Source organism: Arachis hypogaea, chromosome 15 (assembly GCF_003086295.3).
Source record: "Arachis hypogaea cultivar Tifrunner chromosome 15, arahy.Tifrunner.gnm2.J5K5, whole genome shotgun sequence".
Lineage (NCBI taxonomy): Eukaryota > Viridiplantae > Streptophyta > Magnoliopsida > Fabales > Fabaceae > Arachis > Arachis hypogaea.
Window position 1 is genome coordinate 151,085,637 of NC_092050.1, and position 15,575 is coordinate 151,101,211.

The following is a 15,575-nucleotide window of genomic DNA, read 5'->3' on the forward strand; positions in this document are numbered from 1 at the left end:
GAGTGAATATGATTAGGTATATGTAAGTTTTTCGGATCCTCCTACAGTTCATTCCCATCTAATTAGCATTTTTCTTTCCTCCCTTAATAATCATTCAAAGTGTAAAGGGCATGGAGGCAATGATAAATGTTCCCTTTTTTGTATGATCACACACTTCTGGTGAAAAGCAGAGTGAAAATTAAAGGTTGAATTATCTAGAGGTGTTAATTTGGTCTTAAGATCTGAGACTTATTTTTTCTTTTTCCAAATGAATTAGACACATCTAATTTTAAACATTACAACATCACAAATACCTGCACACTCACACTTACACTTTCGCACACAACATTTTTAAAAGGGCAATTTACTTGATTAAAATGATTGTGAAAATTTTTTACTCAAATGCAACATTTTCAATTCGTTTACGTGAATGTCCTTTTTGGTTATTATGTAAATCGTGGTATGTAACCACAGTTTTCAATTTGTGCATAAACCGTGGGAGATTGTCACGGTTTACATTTAGGAAACTTTGAACATAAACAGCAGCTGCTTACCATGGATTATGAAGGAAAAATGCTAGTAGAAACCGTGCTTGGTCACCACAGTTTATGAAGAAAAGCTGTGAGCATAAAGACCTTAACCACTTGTTAGAGTCGAAGTCTCGTGGGGCTGATTCTATTCACAGCCGTGGAGTTATAGTTGGTAGGTTTGTTTCTGTAAAGGTGAGATAAATATGAGACAAGAATCGAGGAAGGTAATATTGATGAAATTTGATCTACATGTGAAGGGATCTATAGTCATGTCATCACAAGTTACATAAAGACAAGGCTAGAACTTGAGGGCACTTTATGAGAGAAATATAGACGTGTATATGAATCTCGTGCCTAAATGAATTGACTTCATACTATTGAATTGTATTTGAATACCATATCACATTTAAGTGTAAGTGTCCATTTGTACTTCTTAAAGAAGAATTATACTCGCATGCATATTCATATCATATATAGGATATAGAAATTCTATTGCGACACTCTTTTATTTTTGTATTCTTTCATTTTGTATGGGAATATTTTTTTTTAAAGAAATAGATTAAGAGTACTGCTAGGGAGTCAATGCTTATCCCAAAAGCTTAAGCTGATTTTGAGATTCACCAAGGATCAAACTTTTGACCTTTTAGATCTAGAACTCTAATACCATATCATGAAACCACTCATCTCAAAAGCGTAACCTGACAAGACAATGTAACACTAATGGTCATATCTCTAATACTTCCTAAACCTCCATTGTGCACATTGTACGTTTAGGTCATTGGCTCCCTTTACTTATTCATAGATTAAACAATTAGTTACCAAATCAACCAAGATAGAAACACAGGCAGATACAAACATAAAAACATTTTTTAAAATAAAATTTTTAATTATGTGATCATCCAAAAATATGAGGATAATGAAAGACATAAAAAAAAGGCATCTTTTCTATCTATCTCTCTATCTATAACCTAAGAAAGGCAAAGAATTTGTTGTTAATTTTGGTACTATGATGAAGTAAAAGAAGAGGAAGCAGCTTGTCTTAGAGGAACTTTAACACCTGGTTTTGTAGCTGTTACAATCCCTACCTCTTCATCCATTGTGAACAAATCCTCTGTGTCTCTCACCAAAGTATGAACCAAAACAAGAGATAGAGCAACACACATTCCAACAAGCACATTGTATGTCACATTTGTCAGAACAAGCAAACCAACTGTAACCGAAAACAAACAGATCACAACAAACCTCTCATCAACCTCGTACCTTAGAATCACCAAAGGTGTGTCTCGAAGGAAATACAAGAACAACCATGCAATCATCATGAAAATTAGTATGATCAGTGAGATGGGGTGTCCCAATAAGCTAAGAAAAAGCACAAACAATATGATTATCACGTAGTTTGCACGAAAATGCTTTGCGTTTGTGTTGACCCTTTGGATTGCTGAAAGCATTGAACGAGGAAGGTTCATGTGACGAGAGGATTGGATCATTTCCTTCCATGGTCTTGTTGTGCCTAAACCCGATTGAACTCGCTCTTTCGAATGTGAAAAGAATACTAAGCTTGAATGTGTTGATACATCAAGTTCTTCTGAGATTGTTCCATAAGTTGTTGTCATTTTTTGAAAGATATGATGGAGAATGAAAAATTTTGGTTAATTCAGGGAATAATGGTAATTATGATGGCATTGTATGAACTGTGAAAAATGATGTGATTGAGTATAAGGTTATGGATATTGAATCATAAGGTGCTTACTTTGTTTCTCACTTTTTTACATTTCCTTGTAAATATTCAATATTGAAGATTGAATAATGAGAAAATGAGGATGTATTTGATTTAGTGATTTACTTTTTCAAATTAGTTTATAACAAACCCAAATGTTTGGATCTCTACGTTTTTGTAGGAGAATATTATTACTAAGCTTTATTAAATTTAGATATTAAAATTTTTACAAAGAAAACAAGAAAATATAATCTTTCAAAAGAAATTTAAGGTTCAAAGTAAGAATAGTTTGTATAAAACTAATATTAATTATGCATTTCGTACATTCAATCGTATAATGTTATACGATTACATAACTGTATAAAACGTTTTACATTATCAAAAATCAAAATTAAACTCCTTAACTAAATTCCTTAGCACCACTACTAATTTATACGGTTTAATGTCCAATATGATTAATCACAACTAATATTGTAATATTCTTAAATAAATCAAAGAAAATACATGAGTAGAATAAGCTTTTTAAGTATATGGGTAATGGGATTTTATTGACACATAACATGGGTAGTAAATTTTAGTATATAGTTATAAAAAGCAATATGAAAATGTTATAATATAAACTAACATAAAATTAACCACTCAATTATAAGAAATATGTGTACGGATTCTATCTTGCCAAAAAAAACATACATACACCTCCACATTGAATCCCACATTCTTTCTAATAATAATAAATAAAAAGAATATGTCAACTTGAAGTATAAAACAAGAACAAATTCATAAAACACATCCTCTCATTGGCCAAAATTCAAGTAATGTTTTCTAAGCTAGGTAGAAAGCCAGCCTAAATAAATTAATTACCCATTTCTAAGCCTGAACAAGTGATGTTCAGTTTACATAAAAATAAATGTTTCAACTAAATACAGCTTAATCCTTAATTCATTTTCACTGAAGTTCTCAAGTATTTGATTACAATCAGCTAATGAATGGAAAAAAGAATGAAGTAGAGTTAAAACAACTCCTGAGTGCTATATTATCCTTCTAAAAAAAATAAGTGAAAAATATACAGAATACATTTATATAAATCCCTTCATATCAATAAGTTTTCTCTAGATCACAGCCTTCTTTTGAGGGGTTTTTTCTTTCCCTTTGTGAAACCACCTTATAAATTACAAAGATGCACCTATGCTTCAAACAGGTTCTGCTGGTCTATCCTTGGGAACAGGAACATTGGAAGGTTCAAGAAGCAGATCACCAATACCCTTTGGTGGACCAATGCTGCACCTAGCAGTGTTATGTGTCTCAATGGCCTCTTTTATCTTTTGAAACTGTAAAGTTCAAATAACCATTAGCTTTTTCTCAAAACTAAAAGCATTGTATTGTATTCACTATCACATATCAAATAACTATAAAGTCTATATCCATCATTTTATATTTGCCTCACTATATTCCTAGAAGGTTTGTAGACAATTCTTGTCCTTCATAAGGAAAACAGAGTGAGCATATATATATGTTTATGAATTTAATTCTGATGCACTGTCAGTGTAAAACAGTTTCACATGTGCATTCAATAACATAACGGCGTATCAGTTAAAAACTTAAAATAACTACTTTTCACATTGACTGCGTGAATGGTCATCCAAAAGAATGGATGTGATCGACCGACTGTGTAAAATGTTTGACACTGTTATTGCATCAAAATTAAACTCTATGCTTATATACCATGTATTTTTATTGTATTCTATGTGCTTATATAAACTTAATTATCATTCTTCAGAATTCATTCATTCCACCAGCTGAGCACTCTAATAGGCATTATTACTCCCTCCGTTCCCTTTTATCTATCACCGTCATTATCAACTGCGATACAATATCCAATGATGCACAAAAAGCGATTGCGACAAATAAAAGGGAACAGAAGAAATATTTTGCAGTTGGTCAATTATTGTTCGATTTACCCTAGGGTCTTTAGGCTTGAGCAAAACATGCACAAGGTTGAAAGAGAGAAATCCAAGTATCTTATAAACTACTACTCATTATTAGCAACTTGGAAGATGAGTTTAAGATATTCATTGTATAATGCAAATAAAATGACTATTTCTCCATATAGCACGAATCAAACGATTATGAACCTTCCTGGGTCCAGAACAGGAACCAATTGGTAACTGCTCCTTGATCCCTTGAAACAAACTATAAATGCAGAACATAACTAGAACTAAATGATAAGAATTACCTTGGCAAGTGAACAGGAAAATGACTCCAGCTGCCCCTCAGCCCCTCGATAAAAGTGGAAGTAAGGAAGTACTTTTACATTCAGGCTTTTGCACATCGGCTTATTCTCATCAAAGTTCACTTTTAGGAAAAGAATTTCAGGGTGTTCTTCAGCTGTTCTGCATAGCTGCCAGATCCATTTAAAAAAACATCAGGACTCAGGACATCCGAGACATATTTCAGCAGTTTGGAAATTCAAAAGTAACTTTGTTTTTTTTATAGAAGTAATTTAACAATATCAACCAAAAATGTTAAAAATTCTGATTACGTCGTGTACTGAATTTTTTCATCCAGACTTAAATAAATCAATATTTCCCTGCTATTCTGCAACAACTGGATGATATTTTGTTAAGCCCTCTCTTCCAGGAGTGCCGTGCAGTAAGCGTCAGCATGGATAGCCAAACTCTTTCTTGGGAGTTATAAAGATGAATCATCAAACAACTAGGAGCTATCTTTTTACATATAAGTTTTTATACACGATTCAAATGAGTATTGCAAAATGAAAATAGGAAGGCTTCATAAAGCAAGTCAATACATGGCTATAAAATCATGTATTCAGTAAGTTGGTAACAAATTCAAAGGTTTCAATTTGCCTGGAACCGAAACAAAGCATGTAATCCATGTTGATCATAATTGACATATGAATCAGCTATTCACATAACCTGTATTAATCCTTGTTTGATGGTAACAGACAATATCTCAGACACAGCCAGTTACAAGTCAGCGAGAACTCTAGACCCTATCTTATTTGTGTTCAAAGTAACAATCCACTAATTAAGATTTACAAGACCTGCTAATGCTCAATATAATTTTAAAAAATGCTCACATTTCTATGATTAATGAATAATTGGCCAATAATAATTTTACCACTTGTATAATTTCCATAATGTAATCCTAAGTGCTATGCTGCTTTTACCGAAAAGAGAAAATTATCTAGAAGCTAAAATATTAGAATGAAAAAAGGAGGCAAGGTTCAGGAAGTAGAGAGACCTTGGGGAATAATGCTCGGCACGATGCACACCAAGTTCCATAGAATTCAACAATAACTAGTCTATCCCCAGCTCCACTTAAAGCATTCAGAAATTCTTGCGTGGAGTGAATGTCAATCATATTTGGTGCATTCTTTTCCCACCATTTTGGTTGACCAGTTTCAGCAACACTTGCACATACCTGAAATAAAGAGTAGCAAATAACAAAAATTGTCAATATATATGTATATATATATAGTAGTAGTCAGTTCACAAAAAGGAGTTACTTTCTAAGCTATTGTACAAAATATTTAACTTATATTACACATAAACTCCCAGTCAATAAAAAAGCCAAAGGCGAATGAAAAGAAAAAAAGAAATAAACAAACAAAAAATTAGCATTGATTTCTGATAGTAAATGAAATGTTTTGAAAATTAGCATCGATGATCATATTACAGATAAACTCACAACATAAAGATGTGATAGTTTAGTTCATCATACTATAGAATTCATAGGCCATCTCTAATTCTTTACACAGAGTAAGATCATCACATAATAAAGTGAGAACACCATAACAGTTCAAAGAAGCCTTCTCTCAATACGCAACGCATGGTGCAGCATTTTTAAGCTTGGAGCATGCAAGATCATAGTAATGTGCAAAGATATACACTATGAACCAAAACCCAAAAAAAAAGGGAATTCTCCTAAACTTACTTGTGTTAACTTTTATCAATTAACTCCTGAGATTTCAACGTGGGAGCATAATTGAGCAAATTTACAACATGGGGTGCCATAAAGTTACTTAATTTGAATAACACAATTAACAAATTCATAAATCTACAACATGGGGTGAGATAAAGGTACTTAATTTCCCAGCAATTCAGTCACAAAATTCATAATTCTCCAATGCAGACAAAGCCAAGAGAAGGTTAAAAAAAGAGGGTATTCATAATTTGATTACCTTGAAAGAAAGCAAGTGCTTTCTGGGAGCTGCAGAGGCAAGAGAAGCAGAGGAAGAAGAAGCGATGGGAGAGAGTGAGAGTGAGAGTGCCCTATTGATGTTGGAAGAAGTGTTGAGGGTTGAAGGAAGGAGAAGAAGAGGTTGGAATTGCAATAACCGAATAGCATCAACAACATGTGCCATTTACACACACAAAATAATGAAGAAGAAGAAGAAAGGGAAGGAACTAAAAAGCTATAATAATATTTATAGGTTGAGATAACAGTGGAAAAGGTTGAATTGGGCACATGAGAATGAGATGAGACAGAGAAGATAGATTGAAATCGATCGTGGGAAGTGGGAAGTGGGAAGTGGGAATTGGAAAAGAAAGAAGTGAAGTTTGTTGATATTTTTGGGGTTTTTCTACCCACTTCCCCCAATCCAGAAGCACCTATTTTTTCTGATTTCTGATGATGCCGCCTATGTTTTCATGTTTTATAATACACTTTATTTTCATATAAATATTTTTTACATTTTTTCCTTTAATTAATAATAATCATATTTTGCCAATGAGTTATAGCTCAAATGACATAGTCTCCCTATACTCAATTAAGAGGTTGCGGATTCGAGTCTTCTATCTTTGGTAAAATAATATTATAATAATAATAATAATCATATTTTTTTTATCAGTGTAAAAAATATTTAATGTGTGAATACTATTATTAAAATAATGAAGAAATATAAGAGATTAATTTTGAAGTAATCAATATAAATTAACTTGTAGTTTTTTAATGAAATTATTTTTATAATTCTCATTTTATTAAGATTTAAACTTTAAAACTAAGATTTAAATTTTAAAAGTTATCTTATCTAATCCAAATGGGGCTCATCCTTAAATGCTCCTTGCTAAGTATGGAGTGCTGCACACCTTGTGAATTCCTATATCTGAACTCTTCATTTATTATATTTTATTTGAATGGTTTGGATTTAAAAAGGTAATCTGTTAATCAGGTTAATCATTTTTTGATAAGTTTTAGATTTTTTTTGTAAATCTCAGGTATTGGGCTGAAGTTCAAAATAAAAAAATAGTATATAAATATTAAAAACAAGTAAAAAAAATTATTGGACTTTAGAATTAAAATAAATAATACATAAAAAATAAGTTGAAAATTCATGTACTAAATCTAGAAAAAAAGATATATTAGAATCTTAAAAAAAATAATATTAAATATATATTATGTATATAATATTAAAATTTAAATAAATTTTGTTTTGTGTGAAATAAAATTATAATATTAAATATAAACACAATGCTAAAAAATTTTGTGTTATGTGAAATAAAATTATAATATTAAATATAAACACAATGATAAAAAATTTTGTGTTATATATATATAATTTTATTTTGTGAGAAACAAAATTAAAACATTAAATATGAACAAAATGATAAAAGATTTTGTATTATACTAATTTAATTAAGAAAACATATATACAACGTAAAAAGCAAACAAACATATAATAATTTTATTTTGTGCGAAACAAAAATTCATATAAGTTTTTATTAACAATTTTTTTATTGAAATATGTCATTTTACTATATTTATAATATATTATTTGGGATAATTATATTATTTTAGTTAATATATATTATTTAAAAAAATATTTAAAATTTATTATTTTGTATTAAGAATATTATTAAAATATATTATTAGTTTTTCTTAAAATAATACTTTTTTTTTTGTTCAAATACTATGACAATAATTTTTTTTACGTAACTGCCTCTACTCAATAAATATTATATTCATTTATTTCTATATTGTATGTAAAATAAATAATTAATGTTTAAAAAAGTTAATAAAAAAAAAGTATTTTTTTTTTTACCAACTCTTAGGTGAATATAGAGACTATGTCATTTGAACTATAACTCGTTGGCAAAGAAAGAAATACTCTTAATTATATATTAAATAAAATAATTATTTATTAGGCTCATTTTTATACAAATAAAAATTTTTCTTAGTTTTATATATGTAATATTTTATATCAATTAGCTTCAAAATTTAATTATTTTTTGAATAAATTAATAAAAATAATACAAATAATTGTTTAAATATAATTGTATTTTAATTTTTCATTCTATTACGTACACGTTGAGGATTATTTGAAATAAAAGATAATAGACTTGTTGTAACTGTCATGTATTTTGTGCTTTGATTGCGTTGTCATCTGAGAATCATGGCGCCTTCATAGAGGGTTCTTCTACAGAATCAGTTTTACGTTGGAGTTAGCCAACCAGCAGCGGCGATAGACAGCTTCTTCCTTTTCTATGGCAGCAATTTTTCGGGCTTTGAAGGTCCATTTATGGTAGATGTGAAATGTGGTGGGTTCAAGAGCGTCAAAATCTGTGGCTAGACAGAACAATAGTGAAAGCACCTGCTAGCAAACAAAACAGTGAAAATGCTTGAAGACATCACATCAACAATAACAGAATAACGGAGGAAGTCGATCAAATTTTTCTTAGTACTTTTCTGGTGTAAAGATAGTCCTGTGTTAAACTAGCGAATTAGTTTTTCTTGTTAGTGCCGATTTGTTTGTTCAGCCCATGACAAAAAAAAATAACAATAATAAATAAATTTAATTTACCTAATTACTTTTGATAGCAGGTTAACTTTTAAAGAGTGCTGCACTTTCTACTTTACCTAGAGTGCACTAGCTTTCGCCATCCAAATGGTAAATTGTTAAATCTATACTCTCTGGGATAATTATTTTAGTTACAACAGAATAAATTATGGAATCAATTTGAATCCATTTACTCTGTAAACTGGAATCATTCAAATTTAAATTATTGTTAATCCTTTTTATTCATTTGTTTTTTATAATAAAATAATGATTGAAACTTCAAAAAAAAAAAGTATTTTATCAAACAAAAACTAATGCAATCCAAGTATTAAAATTAGATCGGATTCAAAACTTAAATTTAACAAATCCACTTCAAATTTTAACTCGTTATTTAGATCAAATTCACTTTTTTACTCACAATTGATTCAAACTAAAATGTAAACACTAGACTTTTCAGCATATTCTTATCTTAATATATAAGAATATAAGATTTCAAAAAATATGTAAAATATATATTTATGAATTTAATTTTGATGCTAAAGCCGTTTTATAAAGTATATTAGTAAAAATAAAGTTTAATTATTTTGTTAGCTTTTATAATTTTATTAAATTTGTAATTAGATCTTTATAATTTTATTATTTTTAATTGGGTTCTTACATTACTTTTAATTTTATAATTAGATCATTCCTAATATAAAAAATATTAGAATTAATTGAATATTTTTTCGTAAATTAAAGGTATTCATAATTAAAAACCTAATTAGATCTTTGACCACGTGTTTGTTAGAATAAATATTCTATTAATTTTAACATTTTTGACATGAAAATGATCTAATTATAAAATTAAAAGTAGTATAAGAACACAATTGAAAAGAAAAAATATAGAAATTTAATTGTAAATTTGGTGAAACTATAAAACCAATAAAATAATTAAATCTAAAAATAACTATTTTTTATATTGATCACATGAATGATCATTTAAAAAAAGGATGTGATTGAAAGATTATTTAAAACGTTTTATAAGTACATTAAATTAAATAATATTTTTTTATCGTAAAAATTCATATATAATTGTCTTTATTTAAAGTTATTAATTGAAAATCATTAAATAATTTGATATATTTAATTAAATTATTATCTAATATGTCTCAACTATCAACTTCACATTAAGATGGTATATATGTGAGGTATTCACCATGTTTTATACCCTTTTTAAGGGTTGGTTTGGTAAAACTTTTCGAAGAGGTGCTTGTACTTTTTAAAGACCATATGCTTGTACTTGCAGTTTTTAAAAGATTAAGGTACTTTTGAAAGCACCTAAAGTAGAGCTTTTTAAAGTTGACTTGTACTTTTCAAAATTTAAAAGTCTAATATAACTTTGTATATGTTAACTAATTTTTAAATTTAACGCTTACATTTATGTGTATTATAGTATTTTTAAAATTTAAAAGCTATTTTACTAAACGCAATTATTGTTGCTTATATTAATATATTTATTGAAAGCTCTTTTTGTTGCGATAAGAATTCCTTATCACATCTTATGTGGATGTCCATTTTGAAAAAGTGAAGCTTTGCACATGTATAAATAAGAGCATAGGCTGAGGCTTTTGATACACAACAAAAACAATAAAATCATTCTCTCTTTTATATACTGTTCTCTTCTTTCTCTCTTACAAATAAGTTGCTATATATATTAGTAGATATATAAATTATCTTTATTATATTGAGTTAGTTATATTGGCTAATATTAATACTAGAGTCTTCTGTTTTTTTTATTTTATCTTCTTTATTTATTTTACAACACATTATCAACATGAGACTCCGATCAAATTTTTAAGAAGACTCAGGTAACAAATTTTCATTATGTCGAAGCTCTCTCATCTTGAATTCAATGCTCTTGATATATCTGGAAACAATTATTTATCATGGATATTAGATGCTGAAATCCATCTTGATTCAATGGATCTTAGAGATACCATTAAGGCTGAAAATAATGCATCCCAAAAGGATAAAGCCAAAGCCATGATTTTTCTTCATCGTCATCTTGACGAAGGATTGAAAAATGAATATCTCACATTAAAAGATCTTACAGATCTTTGGAAAAACCTTGAAGAAAGGTATAATCATAAAAAGATGGTGATACTTCCTCAAACCCGATATGAATGGACGCACTTGCGTCTACAAGATTTTAAATCCATAAATAAATATAATTCTGCAATGTTTTGAATCACCTCACGAATGAAATTATGTGGGGAAAAGATATCTTGGAGAAAACTTTTTCGACCTTCTATGCCTCGAATGTGCTCCTGCAGCAGCAGTATCGAGAAAAAGGATTTAAAAAATATTCTGAGTTAATTTCTTGCCTTCTTGTTGCTGAACGCAACAATGAGTTGCTCTTAAAGAATTACGAAGCGCGCCCTGCTGTCCCATTTCCTGAAGTAAATGCGGCAAACCATTACCCCCAGAAGAGGTAAATGGCAAGGTTTTAGTAATAAGAAAAATTATGGAAGGAAAATGAATTATGTTCAAAAGAAATGATCTCACCAGAAGTGGGATAAAGAAAGAAATATTGGGCAAAATAAATCAACAGACGATAAGTGTTCCCGTTGTGGTGGAAAGGGCCATTGGTCACGTACCTGTCGTACCCAAGACACTTAGTCGATCTTTATCAAGTATCTTTGAAAAAGGACGACAAAGGGAAGGAAACAAATTTTGTTTCAAATGATGCTGAAAATTCCACCACTCATTATGATGTATCTGATTTCTTTGAGGATCCTAAAGGAAATATTGGTCATTTGATCAATAATGGAATAATTTAATATGTGGGATTGTTAAGTATCCATGTAAATAAATAATGTAAAGAACTTATTGTTAAGTTTTATTTTCTATGTATTTAAGTTTTAAATGTGATGTATATAAATAATGAAATATTAATGGATTTTGAAATCATTAAATGTGTCAAGTTTTAAAATAAAATTTTAGTATATGACATTATTTTTATGTACACTATTTCTTAGAAAAATAATTCCGATCAAGTATTCAATTTAACTGTGCATACTACTCATTTTATTATTATTATTTGTCTTTGAAAAAAATGGCAAGGATATATAATGAAAATGTATGCGTTGCGGATAGTGCAAGTTCTCAAACTATTCTCAAAAGAGACATATATTTTACCCATTTTGTGCCAAAAGAAGAGTATGTTAATACTATTATTGGTTCAGGTAATGTGATAGAAGACTCCGAAAGAGCTATAATTTTGTTTTCCGGAGGAACAAAATTCATAATAAATAATGCACTATTGTCTACTAAGTCTTTGAGAAACTTATTGAGTTTCAAAGATATTCGCCGAAATGGATATCATGTTGAAACAATGAATGAGGAAAATCATGAGTATTTATGTATCACAACTCATGATTCAAATAAGAAAGTTATATTAGAAAAATTACCCTCACTTTCATCTGGGTTATATTATACCAAGATTAGTGCAATTGAATCACATGTCACTGTAAACTAGAAGTTTACTAGTCCAAATAAATTCATAACCTGGCACGACCGATTGGGTCATCCAGGAACAACCATGATGCGGAGAATTATTGAAAACTCCAATGGACATTCACTAAAGAACCAGAAGATTCTTAAATCTAGTGAATTTTGTTGTACTGCATGTTTTCAAGGGAAGTTAATATTAAGGCCATCACCAGTAAAGATTGGATTTGAGTCCCCTGAATTCCTAGAAAGGATTTAAGGCGATATATGTAGACCTATTCATCCACCAAGTGGATCTTTTAAATATTTTATGATCCTAATAGACGCATCTTCGATATGGTCACATGTGTGCTTATTGTCTTCTCACAACCTGCCCTTTGCGAGATTACTGGCTCAAATTATTCGATTAAAAGCACAATTTCCATAAAATCCAATCAAAGTAATTCGTCTTGATAATGCTGGTGAATTTACTTCCCAAGCTTTTGATGCTTATTATATGGCTAATGGAATAAGTGTTGAACATCCAGTAGCTTATGTTCACACACACAATGGGTTAGCAGAATCACTTATTAAACGCCTCCAATTGATTGCTAGACCCTTACTTATGAAAATAAATCTCCCAACCTCGGTTTGGGGCATGCTATTTTACATGTCGCAGCACTTATTCGTTTGAGGCCAACGAGTTACCATCAGTTCTCTCATATACAATTAGCTTTTGTCCAGCAGCCAAATATTTCCCATTTAAGAATATTTGGGTGTGCGATATATGTTCACATTGCACCACCTAATCGCACAAAAATGGGATCCCAAAGAAAATTGGGGATATATGTTGGATATGATTCTCCCTCTATAATGAGGTATCTTGAGATACAAACTAGAGGTGTATTTAAAGCCCGGTTTGCGGATTGTCATTTCGATGAATCAAAATTTTCAACATTATGGAGAGAGAATAAGCTTTCTAAAAAGGAAATTAATTGGAAAGTATCATCTTTGATGCATTTAGATTCTCGATCAAGGCAATGTGAACTAGAAGTTCAAAAGATTATACATTTGCAAAGAATAGCAAATGAATTGCCTGATACATTTTTCGATACAAAGAGGATAACCAAATCTTATATACCAGCGAAAAATGCCCCAATTCGAGTTGATGTCCCAGTAGGAAAAGTAGCCACTGAAGTAAATTCACGCCATAAGCGTGGCAGGCCTGTCGGTTCCAAAGACAAAAATCCTCGAAAAAGAAAAGAGGTAAATACTATTCCTATTGAAAAAGACATAGTAAAGACACCTGCAGTTGTCCAAAATTCTGATATAGTTTTAACGCCAGAAGACGTTCAGGTACCTGAAAATTGTGAAAATGACGAGATCTCGATAAATTATATCTTTACAGAAAGAAATGGGACCAAAATAAGACAATTGTCAATGAAATATTTGTATATAATGTGGCATTAAATATCATGCATGAAAAGTAAGGATCTTGAGCCAAGATCAGTCGAAAAATGTTGACAAAGGAATAATTGGCCAAAATGGAAAGAAGCCATAAAGGTTGAATTAGACTCACTTGCAAAACGTGAAGTCTTTGGACCTGTAGTCCGTACACCAGAAGATGTAAAACCTACTGGATACAGGTAGGTATTTGTGAGAAAACGAAATGAGAAAAATGAAGTTGTGCGCTACAAAGCCCGACTTGTGACACAAGATTTTTCACAAAGGCCCGGTATAGATTATGAAGAAATGTATTCCCCTGTAGTGGATGCGATAACATTGCGTTATTTGGTCAGTTTATCTGCATATCATAAATTGCATATGCATTTAATGGATGTGGTAACAGCCTACTTATACGGCTCATTAGATCGGGATATCTATATGAAAGTCCCTGAAGGACTAAAGATATCTAAACCATCCAATGAATATTCGCAAGGGTTATACTCAGTCAAATTGCAAAGATCTTTATATGGTCTAAAGCAATCTGGACGAATGTGGTATAATCGTCTTACTGAGTATCTTGCCAAAAATGGATTCAAGAATGATGATCTATGTCCATGTATTTTCATAAAGAAATCTGCATCTGGATTCATTATAATTGCTGTGTACGTTGATGATTTAAATATCATTAAAACTCTTGAAGAGATTCCAACAATTATAAAAACTCTAAAAGAGGAGTTTGAGATAAAAGATCTTGGAAATACTAAATTTTGTCTCGGTCTGCAGATCGAGCATACAAAAAATGAGATCTTTATTCATCAAACGACATACACAGAAAAGATCTTAAAAAGATTTTATATGGATAAGTCACATCCCTTGAGTTCCCCAATGATCGTAAGATCTTTGGATGTGGAGAAGGATCAATTCCGTCCTAAAGAAGAGAATGAAGATATCATTGGTCCTAAAGTATCATATCTTAGTGCCATTGGAGCGCTAATGTATCTTGCTAATAATACACGACCTGATATATCATTTGCTGTGAATTTACTAGCAAGGTATAGTTCCTCTCCAACCAGAAGACATTGGAGTAGAATCAAGCAAATATGTCGATATCTTCATGGAACAGTTGATATGGAATTGTTTTATCCCTATGGATCCAAGTCACAACTAGTTGGCTATGCAGATACTGGCTGCTTGTCTGATCCACATAAAGGGAAATCTCAAACAGAATACCTATTCACATATGGTGGTACAGTTATATCATGGAGGTCCACGAAACAGACAATTGCAGCAACATCCTCTAATCATGCTGAAATACTAGTGATTCATAAAGCAAGTCGTGAGTGTTTTTGACTCAAGAGTTTGATCCAATATATTCTGTCATCATGTGAACTGATTAATCATAAGATAGCTCCAACTGTCCTGTTTGAAGATAATACAGCATGCATTGCTCAACTTAAAGGCGAATATATCAAAGGTGATAGAACAAAGCATATTTCTCCCAAATTCTTCTTCACTCATGATCTTCAAAATTAAAGGACAATTGATGTCCAACAGATCCGCTCAAATGACAATCTGGCAGATTTATTCACAAAGTTACTCCCAAAATCCTCCTTTGAAAGATTGGTACATGAGATTGGGA

General features: G+C 30.5%; 2 protein-coding genes across 2 annotated transcripts; both read right to left on the bottom strand.

Annotated features, from left to right (window-relative positions):
* Window positions 1-1,513: 1,513 nt before the first annotated feature.
* On the bottom strand, window positions 1,514-2,122 carry LOC112751346 (PRA1 family protein F2-like). The gene has a single exon (XM_029293011.1). It carries the CDS (start codon window positions 2,120-2,122, stop codon window positions 1,514-1,516), a length of 609 nt encoding a protein of 202 aa, XP_029148844.1.
* An 880-nt stretch (window positions 2,123-3,002) lies between these two features.
* On the bottom strand, window positions 3,003-6,898 carry LOC112751347 (thioredoxin-like 2, chloroplastic). Its single transcript, XM_025800445.3, has 4 exons — window positions 6,428-6,898; window positions 5,488-5,667; window positions 4,460-4,624; window positions 3,003-3,554 (listed from the first exon to the last, which is right to left on the bottom strand). Exons 1-4 carry the CDS (start codon window positions 6,608-6,610, stop codon window positions 3,417-3,419), a joined length of 666 nt encoding a protein of 221 aa, XP_025656230.1. The 5' UTR covers window positions 6,611-6,898; the 3' UTR covers window positions 3,003-3,416.
* Window positions 6,899-15,575: the final 8,677 nt, after the last annotated feature.